Source organism: Schistocerca serialis, chromosome 10 (assembly GCF_023864345.2).
Source record: "Schistocerca serialis cubense isolate TAMUIC-IGC-003099 chromosome 10, iqSchSeri2.2, whole genome shotgun sequence".
In the NCBI taxonomy this organism is placed as follows: domain Eukaryota; kingdom Metazoa; phylum Arthropoda; class Insecta; order Orthoptera; family Acrididae; genus Schistocerca; species Schistocerca serialis.
In genome coordinates, this window is record NC_064647.1 from 116,966,013 (window position 1) to 116,987,996 (window position 21,984).

Here is a 21,984-nt window from a genome sequence, read left to right on the forward strand (position 1 = left end):
TATGCTTGTAACGTACGTTGTTGTTCTACGTTGTTTAGCATTGGTATTTACAGGGTCACAGAGAAAGCATCCTAGGTTTTGGAGGGAAAAGCCGTAATTGTAATGATCTCCACTACAACTGAAACAAAAAATACAACTAAAGGAAAAATAATGTAATGTGTGTTGCAGCTCACAAGCGACATTGGAGCAGTTAGTTCCTGTGACTCAGTATGAGCAGAGGTTATAATCGACAACAGGAATAAATTAATAACTGCCTCCTTTTACCGACCCCCGGTCTCAGATGAAACAGTTGCTGAACATTTCAAAGAAAACTCGAGCCTCATCGCAAATAGGTACCCTACTCATACTATTATAATTGGCAGTGACTTCAATCTACCTTCAGTATGTTGACAAAAACACATTTTCAGACCCTGTTGTAGATAGAAAACAACTTCTGTAATTGTTTTAATTGCTTTTTAAAAAATTATTTTCAACAATTTGTTTACGAGGCCATTCAAATTGTAAATCGTTACGAAAACACACTTGACCTCTTAGCCACAAATAACCCTGAGAATCACGACGGATACAGGGATTCATGAACGAGTCGTAACGAGGCTCAATTCCGCAACAAAGAAATTCACAAAAACTAAACGCGAAAAATATCTATTTATAAAAGCGGCTGAAAATTCGGTTGACGTCTTTCTAAGAGACAGTCTCCAATCCTTCCAAACTATGTAAGTGAAGACGATATGTGGCTTAAGTTCAGAGAAATAGCATCAACAGCACTCGAGAGATTCATACCAAATAAATTAATATCAGACGGAACTGATCCCCCATGGCACATTGAACACGACAGAAAGCTGCTGCAGGAGCACCGAAAAAGGCACGTATAATTTAGACGAGCGCAAAATCTGCAAGATTGGCGAAGTTTTACTGAGGCTCGAAATTTGGTGCGGATTTCAATGCGAGATGCATTTAATAGTTTCCACAACGAGACTCTCTCTAGAAAAGTGGCGGAAAATCCAAATAGATTCTGGTCCTATGTTAAGAAAAGCAGCGGAAAGGCTCAGTAAGCGATGAGGAGGAGGAAGAGGAGCAGGAGGAGGAGGATGAAGAGGAGCGGGGGAGGGGGTGACAAGGGACACAACCCTTCGGAGCAGGTAAAACCGTGGAAAATGTCCGCACACCAGACAACACAGTCGCTCTTGTAGATTTTTACCTTCCACGCTGCCTTCCGGTACTAAATTGGTGATCCCTTGTTGTCTCAGAACATGTCCTACCAACCGATCCCTTCTTCTAGTCAAGCTGTGCCACAAACTCCTGTTCTCCCCAATTCTATTCAATACCTCCTCAGTAGTTACGTGATCTACCCATATAATCTTCAGCATTCTTCTGTAGCACCACATTTCAAAACCTTCTATTCTCTTCTTGTCCAAACTATTTATCGTCCATGTTGCACTTACATACATGCCTACACTCCATACAAATACTTTCAGAAATGACTTCCTGAAACTTAAATCGATATTCGATGTTGACAAATTTCTCTTCTTCAGAAACGCTTTCCTTGCCATTGCCAGTCTACATTTTATATCCTCTCTACTTCGACCCTCTTCAGATATTTTGCTCCCCAAATAGCAATACTCGTTTACTTCTTTGAGTGTCTCATTTCCTAATCTGATTCCCTGAGCATCACCCGATTTAATTCGACTACATTCCATTATCCTCGTTTTGCTTTTGTTGATGTTCATCTTATATCCTCCTTTCAAGACACCTTCAATTCCGTTCAACTGCTCTTCCAAGTCCTTTGCTGTCTTTGACAGAATTACAATGTCATCGGCGAACGTCAAAGTTTTTAGTTCTTCTCCATGGATTTTAATACCTACTTCGAACTTTTCTTTTGTTTCCTTTACTGCTTGCTCAATATACAGATTGAATAGCACCGGGGAGAGGCTACAACCCTGTCTCACTCCCTTCACAACCACTGCTTCCCTTTCGTGCCCCTCGACTCTTATAAGTGCCATCTGCTTTCTGTACAAATTGTAAATAGCCTTTCGCTCCCTGTATTTTACCCCCGCCACCTTCAGAATTTGAAAGAGGGTATTCCAGTCAACCTTGTCAAAAGCTTTCTCTAAGTCTACAAATGTTAGAAACGTAGGTTTGTCTTTCCTTAATCTAGCTTGGTCTTCCCCGAGGTCGGCTTCTACCAGTTTTTCCATTCGTCTGTAAAGAATTCGAGTTAGTATTTTGCAGCCGTGTTTAATTAAACTCATAGTTCTGTAATTTTCACATCTGTCAACACCAGCTTTCTTTGGGATTGGAATTATTATATTCTTCTCGAAGTCTGAGGGTATTTCGCCTGTCTCATTTTGCTCGCCAGATGGTAGAGTTTTGTCAGGAATGTCTCTTCCAAGGCTGTCAGTAGTTCTAATGGAATGTTGTCAGGGTAAATCAAGTAAATAAAAATTACCTTCATTAAAAATTACATAAGACAGAATTAAACTACTTCCTTTAGTATCAAAAACAAACGTGCATCATACACCTTAATGTAAAAAGGTAAGCTAAACAAGCTAATGGGTTCATACCCCATTTATAGAGGTATCAATCCTCTCCTTTTTAATGACCAACAACTTAGTCCCGGGGCCTTGTTTCGAGTTAGGTCTTTAAGTGCTCTATCAAACTCTTCACGCAGTATCATATCTCCCACTTCATCTTCATCATCATTCTCTTCCATTTCTATAACATTGCCCTCAAGTACATCGTCCTTGTATAGACCCTCTATATGCTCCTTCCACCGTTCTGCTTTCCCTTCTATTTGAATACGGACGCCTATACCAGCTTCGTTGGCGCTTCAATGTTATAGTTGTCATTGTGGCAAAGTGTATGACATTCCAAACTATTGTTGAGGTGTGCATTTTTAAAGTCATCCAAAATCTTGAGCTAATTGTGGCCTTCCCTCCCCCTCTCCCTGCAGGACTGAAGCGTGAGTCTGTGCCCAGAACCACGTCCCAGCATAGGAACAGTATTCCGTGGGCATTGCAGTGGGCGCACTTGGTACATGTAGCGGTGTGAGACAACACAGTCGCTCTCGTAGAAGTGGTGCTTGGCAGAGGCAGCAGGGCAGGGCGCGGGGACTCACCGGCGGTGTAGGCGGGGTTGGCGAAGGTGACGACGAGCCCGGCCTCGAGCGCGCCGTGGACGGCGACCAGGAACTCGGGGCTGTTGGGCAGCACGATGCCCAGCACCTCCCCCGGCTGCATGCCCAGCTCCGACAGCAGAGCCCACGCCAGCCGCCGGCACTGGTCGCGCACCTCGCCGTACGTCAGGCTGTGCCCCGTCTCCGCGCACGTCTGTCGGCAGCACAGTAAAACCTCCAGTTGCCGAGCTTTTTCACACCTCTATTTCACCAAGCGGGGTATTTGGACTACCCGAAAAGGGTTTTGTGTTTTATTCTAATATTTGTTCTCAGATTTCGTTATTTCCATTGAATGGGTTTATTTAGTATTGAAAAACAGCTGTTCAGGTTATTAGAAGTATTTAATTAGGTCACAGACAGAAAGTATAAATTTTTTTTATATCATTCACTAAATTCAGTACTCAATAATCTATGTACCTAAAAACGAGGATAATGGAATGTAGTCGAATTAAGTCGGGTGATGCTGACGGAATTAGATTACGAAATGAGACACTTAAAGTAGTAAAGGAGTTTTGCTATTTGGGGAGCAAAATAACTGATGATGGTCGAAGTATAGAGGATATAAAATGTAGACTGGCAATGGCAAGGAAGGCGTTTCTCAAAAAGAGAAATTTGTTAACATCGAGTATTGATTTAAGTGTCAGGAAGTCGTTTCAGAAAGTATTTGTATGGAGTGTAACCATGTATGGAAGTGAAACGCGGACGATAAATAGTTTGGACAAGAAGAGAATAGAAGCTTTCGAAATGTGGTGCTACAGAAGAATGCTGAAGATTAGATGGGTAGATCACAAAACTAATGAGGAGGTATTGAATAGGATTGGGGAGGAGTTTGTGGCACAACTTGACTAGAAGAAGGGACCGGTTGGTAGGACATGTTCTGAGGCATCAAGGGATCACCAATTTAGCATTGGAGGCCAGCGTGTAGGGTAAAAATCGTAGAGGGAGACCAAGAGATGAATACACTAAGCACATTCAGCAGGCTGTAGGCTGCAGTAGGTACTGGGAGATGAAGAAACTTGCACAGGATAGACTAGCATGGAGAGCTGCATAAAACCAGTCTCAGGACTGAAGACCACAACAACAAAATGTACCTCAACAGTCCGCCCGGGTTCCCGGGTTCGATTCCCGGCGGGGTCAGGGATTTTCTCTGTCTCGTGATGACTGGGTGTTGTGTGATGTCCTTAGGTTAGTTAGGTTTAAGTAGTTCTAAGTTCTAGGGGACTGATGACCATAGATGTTAAGTCCCATAGTGCTCAGAGCCATTTGAACCTCAACAGTCACTGCAGTAAAGTAACACAAGACGTTTTTCAACTTTTCAGTCAAGTTCATTTTTGCACTGCATGCACTTCTCAGTAACAGTTTCTTCTCCGTGTTTATTACAAACAGGTTTCTTACACGTTACACAACAGAATTTTGTTTTCCGACCTTCGTTTCTCTTGCAATCTTGACATCGTTGTGGCATTGGTAACTTGGAACACTCGGTCTGGATCACTGCTGTAGGAATTGCAATACCACAAGCTTTCAGTGCATCTTGCACATCTTTATGAAAACCGTTGATATTTTTGGCTCTTACTTCCGTGTTGCCTTTGCTGAGTCCAAATGCCAGTTCAATCCCGAAGAGTTTACGTCGGCTTCGGTTATTCTGCTGCCATCCAGGAAATCTTTGAGTGTACAGAATATATGCATTCAGTGCTGCAATATCTATCATTGCCATGAAGATTCTTATTGGCCACCGCCTCGTTCCTCTAACACAACTGTATTCTCTAGTCATTTTGTCCCCGTTATCTGCAGCACCTTTAGTTTTCTTGTAGTGCAGTATGATTTCGGGTTTGTGTTCACTTTCTTCACCACTCACTTGTCTCTCATCATGCTGGGTAGAGTAGTATTACTGCCTTTCCCTTCTTTGTAACACAGCAAACTAAGGTCAAGCCATTTGTGAAACCAAACATTGAAGAGTGAACTTCTCTCTTTCTGTTTGGCAAGAATTCCTTCGGAATGTCTTTCTTATTGGAATGCAAGGTACCAACCAATGTCGTGTTTCGTTTTAGCAGTTCAGTAGCCAATGGAATACTGGTGAACAAATTATCAGTTGTTACACCATGACTTTTATTCAGAAATGGTTTCATCAGATCCAAAACAACTCTCTGTCCTTGATTCACTTTCCTGCGTAAATTTAGATCCATAATGAGTAAGATGTCTTCACAGCAGCACAAACCCAAATTTTAATGCCATACTTGCTAGGCCTACTCTTCATAGAAACCCTAAAAGGGCAGTTTCCTCGGTACGTTGCTGATCGCTCATCTGTAGTCACGTATTCATAAGGGTAGAAGTTCTTGCACAAGTTAGACTGAAATTTGTCGAACACTACCCTGATGGCTTGTAGCTTGTCCTTGGTTTCTTCAATTCTCTGTGCTCTTGTGTCTCTGTTGTCAAATCGCAAGAATTTCAGTATAGACAAAAATCCGTTTCTTGACATGGCAGCTGAAAAGAATGGTGGTCCAAAGGCAACATTACCTCCCCACAGATCGGAAGCACTTGTGCGATGTCCGTGAGTTCGACCAGCTCCTATTAGAATTGCTAATACAGCGTACACTTCAGTTGCATTTATATCTCTCCATGTCGTTTCATTCGATGAATGAGCTGCATTACACAAAGCAATTACTCGTTTGGCTTCCCTGTTCGTTTCTTCTACAAAAATACTCACGATTTCCGGTGAGGTAAATAATAAAAATGACTGTTATTGTTTTTCAATCATTCACTGGGCCAGGTATTACGTTCAAAATGTTGCGACGTTGATGCCGCCCACCTTTTGGTTGTTCACTAGAAAATTGTAGTCCACTTCTAGAAACAAACAAATCTCCAGTGTCTTCGTCTTCTTCTTCTTCTTCTTCATCCTCTCCTTCTTCTTCTACTTGTTTACGTGAAAGTGTAGTGACTTCTGATATTTCGTCATCAGCTTCCTCTGATGCTATGATATGGTCTTTGCCAAGAGGTTCCACATATTCATTCAGTTCATTATCAATGTCCCATTCATTTTCATCGTCACTGACATCAGAATTGTATAGAATTTCCATGATCTCTTTGCTAGAAAGTCCTTTGGACATCCTTACCTGCAGATGAAATACTGACTCGTGTAATTCAAGGCTCAACAGTGAACGTCAAATTCAACTCAACAGTAGTAACCAGCAACAATAACAAACATTGGATCTATGGCAAAACTCAACAAAGAAAATGAATGACAGATATATTTCCCAAAATCTTCTTTTTGTGCAAATAAGAAAATAAGACGTTTCATACCAAGCGGGGTAGTCTCACAACCCCACCAACAAATGACCTGAATGATAAAGCCAAAAAAATTAGACAGTCGTGAGTGTGAATTCAACGGCAACCATTTTGGTACAAAGTCATGAAACCACAGGCATGTGGCCATCCAGATAACATTATTATAGGGAAAAAATCAACCTGGTGTAGTCAGAATACCCCGCTTGGCATGCTGGGCACTGTCCTCTCTGGAGGGTCAAAAAAGCCTACACTGTAGTTCCATAAGGATCAACGTTATGACCACTAGTCCCGTACCTCACCGTACGAGAGGCTTTGCTCCATCTCTGCGCACATTTGTCGACATAACAGTAATACTGTACACACGATATGTGTTTGCAGTTGCGAATAGGGGCAATAATCAGTTGTTTATTGGAATTACTTCACTTACCGGCTGATCAAAAAGTCAGTATAAATTTGAAGACTGAATAAATCACGGAATAATGTAAATAGAGAGATACAAATTGACACACGTGCTTGGAATGACATAGGGTTTGATTAGAACCAAAAAAATACAAAAAAGTTCAAATTTTGCAATAAAAAATAGAATTTTTTCGCAATTTTCACCCTACATCTGCCCTTAAGGCAACGCAGTTGCGTGTTCAGCACAAGTCGGTACGTGCACGAAGTGCGAGCTTCCAATATGTTCCAAAGACGCGCACAAAGATGCCATTTTTCAAGCAGTTATATCTCGGGTTGTACTGATCAGAGAGATAAAGAGATGAAGTGTGTTGGCTATCCCTCGGCCTAACGACCCTTTATTTACCTCTCGGAAGGACGGGCATACTGTAACTATGCTACAGTACAGGTTCAAAAGTTCAAACACTTCACACTTCTTCCAGCCCTTCTTCGAGGCGCTACAGTGTGGAGCCGAGCGACTGCTACGGTCGCAGGTTCGAATACTGCCTCGGGCTGGGATGTGTCTGATGTCCTTAGGTTAGTTACGTGTAATTAGTTCTAAGTTCTAGGCGACTGATGACCTCAGAAGTTAAGTCGCATAGTGCTCAGAGCCATTTGAACCATTATTTGACTCAGATTATAGCTGTACATTCTTCAGACATTTGTTTAGAAACGTCGTTTTCCCATTTTCGAACGTCTTTATCCATTCTCAACATACATCCGAAAAACCACTATTTTTTTGGGTGCCAAAAGATTGTGGAGATTGCCATTTTTATAATTTCTGTTTATGGCAGATTCTCGAAATCATTACATATTCTTAAGATGATGTTCTCGGGGACTTTGAACCTTTTTATGCTATCATTATCCGTTGCCGAAGTCCAGAGGTTCAAAGTTACCGTACTTATGCACTTAAAATATGCTACTGTCTTCCGACCTGAGGCGTAAATGTACTGGGTGATCAAAAAGCCAGTATAAATTTGAAAACTGAATAAATCATGGAATAATGTAGATAGAGAGGTACAAATTGACACACATGCTTGGAATGACATGGGGTTTTATTAGAACCAAGAAAATTAAGAAGTTCACAAAATGTCCGACAGATGGCGCTTCATCTGATCAGAATAGCAATAATTAGCATAACAAAGTAAGATTAAGCAAAGATGATGTTCTTTACAGGATATGCTCAATATGTCCACCATCATTCCTCAACAATAGCTGTAGTCGAGGAATAATGTTGTGAACAGCACTGTAAAGCATGTCCGGAGTTATGGTGAGGCATTGGCGTCGGATGTTGTCTTTCAGCATCGCTAGAGATGTCGGTCGATCACGATACACTTGCGACTTCAGGTAACCCCAAAGCCAACAATCGCACGGACTGAGGTCTGGTGACCTGGGAGGCCAAGCATGACGGAAGTGGCGGCTGAGCCCACGATCGTCACCAAACGACGCGCGCAAGAGATCTTTCACGCGTCTAACAATATGGGGTGGAGCGCCATCCTGCATAAACATCCTACGTTCCAGCAGGTGTTTATCAGCCAGGCTGATAAAATATTGGCGTACCTCTCACCCGTCACGGTAGCAGTTACAAAACCAGAATCACGCATATCCTCGAAGAAAAAAGGCCAGATAACGGTAGATGTGATAAATCCAACCCATACCGTGACTTTCTCGTCGTGCAATGGAGTTTCCACGACAGTTCTACGATTTTCGGTAGCCCAAATTCTGCAGTTGTGGGCGTTGACAGACCCTCGGAGCGTGAAATGAGCTTCGTCGGTCCACAACACTTTACTCAACCAATCATCTTCCGCCATCTTTTGAAACGCCCACACCGCAAATGCCCTCCGCTTCACTAAATCGCCAGGCGTTCATGATGCCGATGGATTTTGTACGGATAGCATCGGAGGGTACGCCTAAGTGCCAAGCAAACAGTAGTGTATGAAATGCCGGTGCGACGTGCGACTGCACGAGCGCTGACTTCCCCGTGCATAGACGAACCCGCTACAGTCTCCATTCTTCCTGAACTGTCTCAGCAGCATTACGCCTTGTGCTCGGTCGGCCACTACGGGGTCTATCGTTTAAACAACCCGTGGCTTCGAACTTCGAAATCATTCTCGCCACAGCTGCATTTGTCAACGGACCTTTACCCGTTCAAATCCCCTTCCTTTGCCGATAGGATCGTAACGCTGAACTAGCACATTCCCCATTCTGATAATACGGCTTCACTAAAGGCGCCTTTTCAGGTAACGTCAACATGCTGCGACTGCTGGCGCATTTGATTCTCTCTCTCATTACAGCTCCTTTTACACACGATTGTCATGCTCAGTCACTGAAGTTTTGCTGTCCAGCGCCATCAGTCGGACATTTTGTGAACTTTTTTTGTTCTAATAAAACCCCATGTCATTGCAAGCATGTGTGTCAAGTCTTACCTCTCTATCTACATTATTCCGTGGTTTATTAAGTTTTCAAATTTATACTGACTTTTTGATCACCCGGGACTTACTTACTTACACTGGCCACATAAACCGCAGATGTCCCGGGTTCGATTCCCGGCGGGGTCAGGGATTTTCACCTGCCTCAAGATGACTGGGTGTTTGTGTTGTCCTCATCATTTCATCATCATTCATGAAAGTGGGGAGATTGGACTGAGCAAAGGTTGCGAATTTGTACGCAGCTGAGCACCCTACAAACCAAACATCATCATAAAGTGCAGCTGGTCATTGGCCTCACTCAGTCCAGCCTCCCACACCTACCTGTCAGCTGCATCATCATCTCTGAGACCCAGTACCCGCACGTCTCCCACAGTGTTGTACTTCCATCTCGTTGTCGGCTGCCCTAATGGTCTCCTCCCTTCAGCTTCTTCATCCACTACTGCCTTACCATGTTCTCCCCTCTTCTCCTCGTATGTCCGTATCACACGAGTCTTTTAGTTTTCTCACTTGCTACAATGTTACGGAGTATGTATAATAGACAGATTTCTCTTTTTCCTTATTCTCCACTGCTCATTTTCTTTCACTGGTTCATACATTTTTCTCAGTACTTTATTTTCAAAAGTGAGCCCTGTATCGACTCGTGCTACACCTTGTGTTTAAATTGCATTGGTTATCCTTTTCTTCCCCTGATATGTTTGTTTGATTTGTTGTCTGTCATTAAGTGGCTGCTTGGTTGTCTTTTCCCTCTCCTATCGATCGTTTTTGCTTCCTGGAAACTGCTATGCAGGAAGTGAGATCTTTGACCGGTTGTAACCTCGTGTGGTGGCGCGGAAGTAGGGGCGTTGCGCGTAGAAAGAGTGTGGTGGACACGGGAGGGCAGTGTGGCTCTCCAGCGCGAAGCAGGCGTGGTCGGTTATACCGAGTCGCCGCGTGATGTATGTCGGTTGTGTGTAACGAGCGGGTCGAGTTGACGGAAGAGCTCCCCGCGTGTTGGTGGTATACAGAATCGCCCCACGATTGCGACGTTAACAAGCTCCTTTAAGTCCTCCGTTTCAACACTGGAGTTTAAAAAGGAGACACCTAACGTGAAGGAGCGGTCACTACCCCTCAACGTTGCAGAGGAGACGTGAACTCCGGTGACAGAGCGCGTTGTCGCGTGACCGTGGCGTGTTGGGTACACTGGCGACGCGTGTGCGGTCGGATGTGTGGATCCTTGCTATCGGAGGTCGTGTACTGCCTGTTCGAGCATAATTGCAAGTTAAGTTAGTGGAAGGTTTAATCATTAAGTAATAATTCAATGTAACCAGCGCCTCTTCAGCCTTGTGGCCTCCGGCGACCGGGTTTCCCGTCCCTGGCACCGGTGTAATTGAAGACAGTGATCTTTCCTCCTCCTCTCGTTACTGTCCGATGGGAGGTGTAGTTTTGGCAGTTAAATTGTTTCGCTATTCTGTCGTGTGTTATGGGTAAATTCATGCTTCTTGTTGGTTCATCATGTGGTCGCTCATTCAGGACTGTGTGGTGTAATGTTACCTTGCACGAGGTTAGCTCTAATTCTGTCAGCAAGTTAAGCCATCTTAAAACAAGTTTTCGCTGGCTAAAAGTCGGTGCAGTGACCAGCCTGAGAGTGGCAATTGTGTTTACGGGCGTATTTAAATTGGTCAGTATTCTGCCTAGCCTGAGCATCCCTGAGTGGGTGATTCGTGGCCGCCTTACACGGGTCCGTCATATCTGTTATGTTCTAATGATATTCCAGGACACTTTTGTTTAAAACTTTTTTAAATTCCTCCATTCCTTTATTGCCATTAATCGTGTGTTTGCTGAGACCTTTGATTTTTTCTTAATGGTGGTGTTGGTAGCTTCATTATCTCACCGTACTTTATTAACAAAGTTCTGTATTTACTTTAGTAGCCTGTTTACTAATGTTCTTTAAATTTTTGAAAGTGTTGTAATGCTGTAAATCACTTGATTCCCGTTAGCGGCGTGTTTTTAGAAGTTGTTTATTGCCGTACTGTTACGTTCTGTAAGATATGAATAAAACATTTGTGTGTGAAAATCTCAACTCGACAGTAAACTACTAGAAATTTGGCCTCGTTTCCCAACTTGTAGTGTGGCTTGTAGTAACCGTGGTAAAAATTGCGCTTAGTGTAAAGCAGTTGCCCTCCGTTTCTAGCGGTGGCGCCGCTGTGGCAATCGCAGCTTTGGTGTCTCCCTCTGGTGGGAAAGGGGAAATGTTGCCTGTTCACGTGCATTTGAGGGGCGCTATGAGCTCGCCAGTCGGTCAGTTGGAAGTCGGGTCAGTGTGGCGCAGCCAGTGTCTGTCGGTCGTCCGAAGTGCTAGTATGTGTTAGGCCGCCAGTCTGCCCGAGTTGCTCGGGCGATGGACATTGGCGGTTGGATCGATTGGTAGGTCGGTCGCGCACTAGGACACAAGATGACTTGTCCGTCTTGAGCGTCGGCGCATGTGAGGTCACCACGTGGGCCGCGCCGTATAGCGAGGGGTAGTGGCTTCGCGGCCGACACGAGAGCAACAGGAGTCAACCCACGACATCGGTCTGGCCGGGGCGAGCTGCGACGCCGTGAGACGGGAGATCGGCGCGCCTTCCTGCGTCCGTTGAAGCGGCTGGCAGCGGACGGTTCGGGAGAGCGTTTTGGGGGGTGCTGCGCCAGGTCTTCGCCAGATATCGCAGTTTATTAGAAGTTAAGTGATTCGTGATATGTTGTTTCATTTACTTGTTAAATTCTACTTGTTTTCTTGGGCAGTCTGTCGTCCCCAGCTTGCTCGTTTGTTTCTCGTCCACATTTGTTAGGCAGTTAGTGTCTGTCTGTCTGTCTGTCGTACGTTAATAGCTGCCTCTGTCATGTTTGTCGGATTCGGTGTTAACGAATTTATTGCTTGAAGTGTAAAGGCCAAATTTCTGAAATATGTTTTTATCTTGCCTATCATCTTGAGAGGCGATATATGTGTAATGTAGAGCATGTTTGTATATTTTATGTAAGACTGCATTTTATGGGTTTTTATTTAAATGGTCATTTTAGTATATAAAGTTGCCACCTTTCCTCTGTAAGAGTGTTTTTTCTTCTTTAAATCAAGTTGCACCTTCGGTGGCAAGTTAATCTTTTAATCTTAGTGTTTTGTACCATTTCCATCCCTCCTACGGGGTGCGTAGTTTATGTGCTTGTGTGAGTTGTTAAAATTTTTAGTTTAAAGTAATCTGGTGTGTTGCAGATTTGCACCAGTGTAGTCTTTCAGAGGTTGTTGTGAGCGGTCGTGACTACGGCCGTGTCAGAAGGGAGCGGCAAGGTTCTCAGCCCGAAAGATCATACTGTCAAAAATTTGTTCTTTCTGCCTCTGAATAAATTGTAACTTGATATTTAGGTAGTGCTTTCTGATTATAATTTTAAATCTGTTTCTAAAAAAATAAGAAAAAGGGTTTTTAGGAATAAAATTTCCATTTGTTGAAAGAAATTTGATTTGTTTTCATCAGTTACCCACTGGCAACTACTTCCACGCTCACATAGTGTGATTAAATGTGTTAATGTTCTTGATGAATCGCTAGCAAATAAAGTAAATTCTTAAGAAAAAGTTTTGAAAGTAAATTCACGGTTCCGAGTTTTTATTTCTTTTTTTGTCAGGGTCCTGTCTCGTTTGTGTAGCACTATTGGTTTGATGATTGTCTGATATATTCTTCGTTTTGTTTGCCTGGAGAGTAGCTCATATCTTATTATGTTGTATAGCTCCTGGACATCTTACCCCAGCTTGACTTCTCGTTACAATCTCTTGTTCTACAAGACTTAGTTGGTTGGTGCTGACACTGAGGTACGTGCATGATTGTGTCTTATGTATTGTTAGGTTCCTGATTGTTAAATGGTTTGGTCCTAACTGAGCTCTTCATTCTATTACTATGAATTTTGTTTTACTTTCATTTATACTCAGACCTACTTTCTCAGTTTCTTCCATCAGTACAATTCCCATTTTCTTCATGTCTTCCTCGCTCTTTCCTATCACCACAATATCATCTGCAAAAGCCAGAGCATTTATCTTTTTCCCTGTGTTGACTCGTGCACATTCTTGTGTTACTTTCCTCAGGGTGCTGTTGAGTGCTAAACTGGACAGGGTTGGTGATATAATATCTCCCTGTATCATTCCTGTTTTTACCTCCAATGTTTCTGAGAACTCCCCCTATACTTTCACACTACACTTTGAGTTCATCACACATCAGCTTTATCAGCTTGTCCGGTATCCCACGGTCTGTGTAATGGAATGACAGCAGTGAAAATTTGTGCTGGACGGGACTCTACCCACATTTCCCATTTACCTCGAATTGTCGCCATACCAAAAGGCTATCTGAGTGCACTTCATGGACAGACTGAAACTTCCACATGTCATCAACTGTCTGTTTACAACTGGCACTTGTATTCCCATTATGTACAATCCCATACAGGGAAGACACTGTAACTGGAAGTCGCTTGCTCGTTGCCAATAGATAAATTCAATATTGCAGTGCCCATGCAAATGAACATCCCATCATACTTCTGAACAACACAGGTATCGTATACTGTACGAACTCACAAGCACCTTACATTACACATGGGGTAGCATTCTATTTAAAGAGACTACAAATTAATATTGGATTTAGGACCACTGCTTCCACACATCAGTGTACATCAGGCTGCATTCCATCTCCACACATGTTGCTAATACAACATCAATACTGTATACACTCGGTAGCACTGTGTTTCGGACGCTGGACAATATTCTGGACGGAGTGACAAAAATTCTGTATACAATTATTGCTCCCACATCTTGCCAAACATCGGGCTGTGACCAATCTCCAAGTATGTCTACCAACAATGCACCAATGCCACACACATTCACCACACCAGGTGCGGATCCAAGGGGTGGGAGTGCCACGGAGCTTATGCGCGCCCAAAAATTTTTACTAATATTCTCATATAAACATCGAAAAAAGTTTTGCATCACCCCAGTTACCAGAGATCCTGAAGACAAACGTTAACTGTGTATATCGTATCACAGACACAGTCACTTTGACTGTTCAGAGATGTAAACAGGCATATATGAGCAGCACCTATCAGATGGAGGTGGTCCGACAGCCGATCAGTTCCAGGCATTCCAGCAGGGGGGAGGTGCACGACCTGTGTTGTCTGCAGTTCAACCATGCCTAGACGCTCAACGCAGTTCGATCGCGTCCGCATTGTAACTTTGTGCCAGGAAGGCGTCTCAACAAGGGAAGTGTCCAGGCGTCTCGGAGCGAACCAAAGCGGTGTTATTCGGACATGGAGGAGACACAGAGAGACAGGAACTGTCGATGGCATGCATCGCTCAGGTCGTCTAAGGGCTGCTACTGCAGTGGATGACCGCTACCTAAGGACTATGGCTCAGAGGAACCCTGACAGCAACGCCACCATGTTGAATAATGCTTTTCGTGCACGACAGGACGTCGTGTTACGACTAAAACTGTGCGCAATAGGCTGCGTGATGCGCAACTTCACTCCCGACGTCCCTCGCGAGGTTCATCTTTGCAACCACGACACCATGCATCGCGGTACAGATGGGCCCAACAACATGCCGAATGGACCGCTCAGGATTGGTATCACGCTCTCATCACCGATGAGTGCCGCATATGTCTTCAAGCAGACAATCATCAGAGACGTGTTTGGAGGCAACCCAGTCAGGCTGAACGCCTCAGACACACTGTCAAACGAGTGCAGCAAGGTGGAGGTTCCCTGCTGTTTTGGGGTGGCATTACGTGGGGCCGACGTACGCCGCTGGTGATCATGGAAGGTGCCGTAACGGCTGTACGATACGTGAATGCCATCTTCCGACCGAAAATGCAACCAAATCGGCAGCATATTGGCGAAGCATTCGTCTCATTCTTGTGAATGACTTCCTTCAGGATAACGACATGGCCTGACTAGAGTGGCCAGCATGTTCTCCAGACATGAACCCTATCGAACATCTCTGGGATAGATTGGAAAGGGCTGTTTAAGGATGACGTGACCCACCAACCACTCTTTGGGATTTATGTCGAATCGCCGTTGAGGACAAGCTGGACCAACAGTGCCTTGATGAGCTTGTGGATAGTATGCCACGACGAATACAGCCGTTCATCAATGCAAGAGGACGTCCTACTGAGTATTAGAGGTACCAGTGTGTGCAGCAGTCTGGACGACCACCGCTGGAGATCTCGCTGTGTGGTGGTACAACATGCGACGTGTGGTTTTCATGAGGAATGAAATGGGCGGAAATGATGTTTAATCCAATTTTCTGTACAGGTTCCAGAACTCTCGGAACCGAGGTGATGCAAAACGTTTTTTGATGTGTGTGTATACATTGACGAAAAAAAACCCGAGTAGTTGTGCGAGACATACGAAAGTTGGCAAGCTGGCTCTGAGCACTATGGGACTTAACATCTGTGGTCATCAGTCCCCTAGAACTTAGAACTACTTAAACCTAACTAACCTAAGGACATCACACACATCCATGCCCGAGGTAGGATTCGAACCTGCGACCGTAGCAGTCGCGCGGTTCGGGACTGAGCACCTAGAACCACTAGACCACCGCGGCCGGCAAAAGTTGGCAAGCATCTTTCTACAACTGAAAGACGATGTCTACTCAGATTTCGAGTCAGTTCTATAAGAGTGGCGCTAGAAGCTTCATTATGAAGACGCAATTCAAATTTGGTTCAAACACTCGCCATAACCAGAATGAGCTTTTCACTCTGCAGCGGAGCGTGCGCTGATATGAAACTTCCTGGCAGATTAAAACTGTGTGCCGGACCGAGACTCGAACTCGGGAACTTTGCCTTTCGCGGGCAAGTGCTGTACCAACTGAGCTACCCAAGCACGACTCACACCCCGTCCTCACAGCTTTACTTCTGCCAGTACCTCGTCTCCTACCTTCCAAACTTTACAGAAGGTCTCCTGCAAACTCTGCAGAACTAGCACTCCTGAAAGAAAGGATATTGCGGAGACATGGCTTAGCCACAGCCTAGGGGATGTTTCCAGAACGGGATTTTCACTCTGCAGCGGAGTGTGTGCAGATATGAAACTTGCTGGCAGATTAAAACTGTGTGTCGGACCGAGACTCGAACTCGGGACCTTTGCCTTTCGCGGGCAAGTGCTCTACCACCTGAGCTTCTGTAAAGTTTGGAAGGTAGGAGACGAGGTACTGGCAGAAGTAAAGCTGTGAGGACGGGGCGTGAGTCGTGCTTGGGTAGCTCAGTTGTTAGAGCACTTGCCTGTAAAAGGCTAAGGTCCCGAGTTCGAGTCTCGGTCCGGCACACAGTTTTAATCTGCCAGGAAGTTTCACTCGCCATAACGTTTGTGACCGTTAAGTTACCTTTAAAATTGGACATTGCACGTTGGTGTTGGTCAAGAATGTCTTTAAGACGGCGAAGATGGCATTATTAACAGCTGACTGAGTTTGAAATGGTCCGGTAATAGGGTTACGAGAGGCTGGATGTTCCTTCCGAGATATTTCGGAAAGACTTCGCAGGAATGTAGTCACTGTACGCGATTGCTGGCTGTGGTGATGACGTCGCAAGAAGATGGGCTCCGGACAGCCACGTGGACCAACCGAGGAGGAACACCACCATGTTCGGCGTATGGCTGTGGCGCAACCTACTGCGCACGCAGCAGCAACCTGAGCAGCAGTTGGCACCACGGTAACACAGCGAACTCTTACAAATCGGTTACTTCCGAGCACAGCTCCGAGCCAGCCAGTCTGTAGGGCGCATTCCACTGGCTCCAACCCACTGCCGTTTGTGACGTCAGTGGTGTCAAGCGAGAGCCCATTGAAGGGTAGGGTGGAGGTCTGTTGTGATTTCTGATGAAAGCCTTTTCTGTCTCGGTGCCAGTGATGACCGTGTGTTGGGTAGAAGGAAACCACCTGAGCGCCTGCAGCCTACCTGTCTGCATGCTACACATACTAGACCTACACCCGGAATTATCGACTAGGGGTGCGATTTGGTATGACAGCAGGAGCACTCTCGTGTTTATCCCACGCACGCTGACTGCAAATTTGTACATCACTCTGGCGATTCGACCTGTTGGGCTGCCACTCGTGAACAGCATTCCAGGGGGTGTGTACCAACAAGATTAACGCTCGTGCACATTCTGCTGTAGTGATCCAACATGCTCTGTAGAGTGTCGACATGTCTCGAGTTGCTCCATCACCACATCTGTCTCCAATCGAGCACATACAGGACATCAACGGACGACAATTCCAGCGTCATCCGTGTCGTGTACATAGTTCCGCGTAGTCAGCGCGTACACAACTTTCCCACTAGAGCGCGCCCCGCTAAGCACAACAGCGCAGGCGCAGCGCTCGTCCGTCTCTGCACTACGAGATGGCGCTGCCATAGAGACGGACCAAATTCTGCTTATGCCGATCCGCGTATTAATATGTAACGCAGCCAATGAGATTGCTGCTAACGTAGAACAAAGTTTTACACATATTAACTATCTGTTAATCAGACATTTTAAATGAATCAATTTTATGTTATTAGTGTATTTCGTATTTTTATACTTTGACGATAGCATCATATTATGAACGCTGATTGGCAGTTGTGAAGTAGTGTGAGAGGAACTAGGAGGAGCCTCTGCATATTTAAGCTAATGCTCGGCACTCATAACCATCAGTTGACTTTGTAGCAGCTGAGGAGAGCTCTGCCTTCCATCCTCCAAGGAAGCCATGGGTACAATAAGTTTTATTTTATCTTGTTGAAATTTTGTCGTCATTAGACACTTTCATTTTATTTTAAGATTGGTTTCTAGTATTTTCTAAAATTAATTCACGTCTCTGAAGATGGTTATATAAATATAACCGAAACCTGTCACCTATGTTGTTGAGACATAAGTGTTGTGATCAAGACTGAACTTTAGTTAAAATATAATAATCTATTGATCACTGTATTCCAAAAATGTTTACCAAAATTGTAACACAGGATACTTTTCAGTTGCTTTTGTGAGAGCCTGTGACATAACTGCCTGCAGATTACACTGCACACAGGAAAGGCACCCATTCATGGGCTGACTGTGCCTGCTGTCAACAACAAATCCGACACTGTTTCAGAGTCCACAGTCAGAACCTGCAAACCACAGGAAGTTGAGTGAGGAAAGAAAGAAAGAAAAAGGCACTGTCCTCTAACAAACCAAAATGACGGAAGGACTGACTTCCCGAACATAGGGGGAAGCAATTAAAAGAAACAACTCTCCTTGTGTGTATACTCGCACAGCCATAGTCTGCAGAATTGTGTTCACAATTTTAATGCTTAGTGAAGTACTGATAATGGTGAATCAGTATTGGGTTATCACAAGGGTGAATTTTATACTGAGTAAAGTATCATGTTGTCGAAGTTTTGGGAGTATGTTACTACAATAGTTCTTAAATCAATTACATGACATATGTACTTCTAAAATTTTCAGACCGCTGTTCTTCAAATACTGTTTTTGTCGTAACCGCAATTTCGAGGAAGTTATGATAAAGATACGTACTAAGCAATGATGTAAAATAATAATAATTACATTAAAACATTTAATATCCTTATTTCTATTATTAAAATCGTTGACACCTTAAAAGTGGGAAGTGATGGCAAGCACTGTAAGGCATCAATCAATATTCTGGATTGAGGGACCAAAAAAAAACTCCATAATAATGTCATACAGGAAAGGACAGAAAAAAAAACACCTTTGAAGGATTCCCACAAGGTTCCGTGTTACATCCACTGTTCTCGTACCTTGTCAGACGCCAAACTATACCCTATCTCCGTGGATCTATTTCAACACCACATTAATACCCTCACCAGCACCACACTGGATAGCATTGTGTCTGACAGGGCACAATATCAGTTCTGGATTTACATAAGGGTTAGTGTTAGGATCACTGCCCCTGCACTCACTGCATGTCGGGCTGTGCTCGATCTCTCCACATGTACAATAGTACCTTACACACTCAGCTGCATTGTGTTCCAGACATTGGGTAGCATTCCGTGTGGAATAACAAAGAAATCAGTATTGTACTTCCACAGCGTTCAATGTCAGATAAATGCCACAGAATATATGTCTGTCAAAGCCACAGTGCATGCACTCACCAGCATCTTATACAACACATTGAGAAACATTCTACATTTAGGTCTACGTATATATTGTGGAAGCCACTGTGAGCTGCATTTGCCATTGTAGGTAGCGTATATATCAGGGTTTCTTCCGGATCTATTTCTGTCTGGAACGTGGGAAGAATAACTGCTTAAAGGTCTCTGTGTGCGCGCTGTAATTAATGTGAGCTTGTCTTCGCAGGTCCTACTGGAGCTATATGCTGGGGGTCTTTACATTCCTCATTGAAAATTGGTTCTTGAAAATTAGCGCCTATCTTAAAGAGCCTGTCAGTTTAGTTCTTTCGGCATTTTTGGGACACTCTCCTGCAAGTCCAACAGACCTGTGACCATTAATACCGCCTTTCGTTGGTATCTAAAAAACATCTTGCCAAACCTGTTTTGTACAAGTCAGTGCACTTGATCGATATTCTACAGTATGTGGTTCTGACTGTTTTGAGAAGTCTCGTGGTCCGTCCTGCTCCTCTCATCACTTCATTGTTTGAGACTCCGTCAGTCCTTTTCGTGTTCAGCACTCTCCTCCAACACCACATCTAGAAAGTTTGTACTCCTTTCTTTCCCGCCTTTGTCAGCGTCCTACACTCATACTCATAAATTAAGGATAAAGCTGATACATGGTGAAACAACGCTCTGGCGGGAGGTTTGCGGGTTTAAATCACCTCGGGGTATGACCATGCGGTGAATTTGACCTGCGGTCGTCGCACTGTGGCGCTGGCAGCAGTCCACATACGCAGAGGTGTGTTGGTGCATGTCAGAGTACGGCGCAGCGAGTAAGTGTGCAGATGTTTTGAGACGTGCTAATGGTGACTGTGTGTTGAAAATGGCTCAAAGAACACATATTGATGACGTTATGAGGGGTAGAATACTAGGGCGACTGGAGGCTGTTCAAACACAGCAGGTCGTAACACGGGCCCTCCGTGTGCCACAAAGTGTGATCTCAAGATTATGGTAACGATTCCAGTAGACAGGAAACGTGTCCAGGCGCTACAGTACTGGATGTCTACAGTGTACAACACCACAAGAAGACCGATACCTCACCATCAGTGCCCACAGATGTCCACGGAGCACTGCAGGTAGCCTTGCTCGGGCCCTTACTGCAGCCACTGGAACAGTTGTCTCCAGACACACAGTCTACAGACGACTGAACAGACATGGTTTATTCGCCTGGAGACCTGCAAGGTGCATTCCAGTGACCCCTGGTCACAGGATAGCCCGTAAAGCCTGGTGTCAAGAACACAGTACATGGTCATTGGAACAGTGGTCCCAGGTTATATTCACAGACGAGTCCAGGTATAGTTTGAACAGTGATTCTCGCCGGGTTTTCATCTGGCGTGAGCCAGGAACCAGATACCAACCCCTTAATATCCTTGAAAGGGACCTGTATGGAGGTCGTGGTTTGATGGTGTGGGGTGGGATTATGATTGGTGCACGCAGACCCCTGCATGTCTTTGACAGAGGAACTGTAACAGGTCATGTGTACCGGGACGTCATTTTGCACCAGTATGTCGGTCTTTTCAGAGGTGCAGTGGGTTCTACGTTGCTCCTCATGGATGATAACTCACGGCCCCACCGAGTTGCCATCGTGGAGGAGTACCTTGAAACAGAAGATATCAGGCGAATGGAGTGGCCTGCCTGTTCTCCAGACCAAAAACCCATCGAGCACGTCTGGGATGCTCTCGGTCGACGTATCACTGTACGTCTTCAAACCCCTACGACACTTCAGGAGCTCCGACCGGCACTGGTGCGAGAATGGGAGGCTATACCCCAGCAGCTGCTCGACCACCTGATCCAGAGTATGTCAACCCGTTGTGCGGCTTTTGTACGTGTGCATGGTGCTCATATCCCATATTGTTGTCGCGGTACATGCGCAGAAAACATTGGCGTTTTGTAGCACATCTGTTTCGGGACGGTTTTATCAACTTATCACCAATACCGTGGACATACATATCTGTGTCGTGTGTGTTCCCTATGTGCCTATGCTATCAGCGCCAGTTTTGTGTAGTACCACGTGTTGTGGCACCACATTCTTCAATTATCCTTAATGTATGAGCATGAGTGTAGTTTCTGCCTTGTACACGCATATGTTCCACATGTATTTCAATAAGGATTGGTTCCTGGTAGTCAAGTAGACACTGTTTGGTGTTATCAGTGCCATCACCTGGATAACATATTCTTTTTCCTGGAATATTCTAGATTTAACACCCGTTTTACTTCTGTGATACAACTTCCGCGGTACCTGAAGGAAGTCGTGTCAGCTTTCCGCCTTCAAGATGCAAGAATAGATTGTGTTCTGTTTTCCATTTTTGTGATCTTCATCTAGCACTTCTCTATTAAGATTTAATATTAATCTAGTGACGTGCCTTCCAATGGCCTTGCCGCAGTGGATACACCGGTTCCCGTGAGATCACCGAAGTTAAGCACTGTTGGGCGTGGCCGGCACTTGGATGGGTGACCATCCACCCGCCATGCGCTGTTGCCATTTTTCGGGGTGCACTCAGCCACGTGATGCCAATTGAGGAGCTACTCGACCGAA

General features: G+C 44.7%; 1 protein-coding gene across 2 annotated transcripts in view; it reads right to left on the bottom strand.

Moving 5' to 3' along the window:
- Nucleotides 1–21,984, bottom strand: part of LOC126425310 (probable 4-coumarate--CoA ligase 1) — a 531,967-nt gene that overhangs the window by 203,712 nt on the left and 306,271 nt on the right. For both annotated transcript variants that reach the window (XR_007576280.1, XM_050088290.1), the window contains exon 2: nucleotides 3,116–3,326. Coding sequence is in view for 1 of the 2 variants with exons in the window: in XM_050088290.1 (XP_049944247.1) it covers nucleotides 3,116–3,326 (211 nt within the window). In the remaining variant the exon portion in view is untranslated. The remainder of the gene's footprint in view (nucleotides 1–3,115; nucleotides 3,327–21,984) is intronic.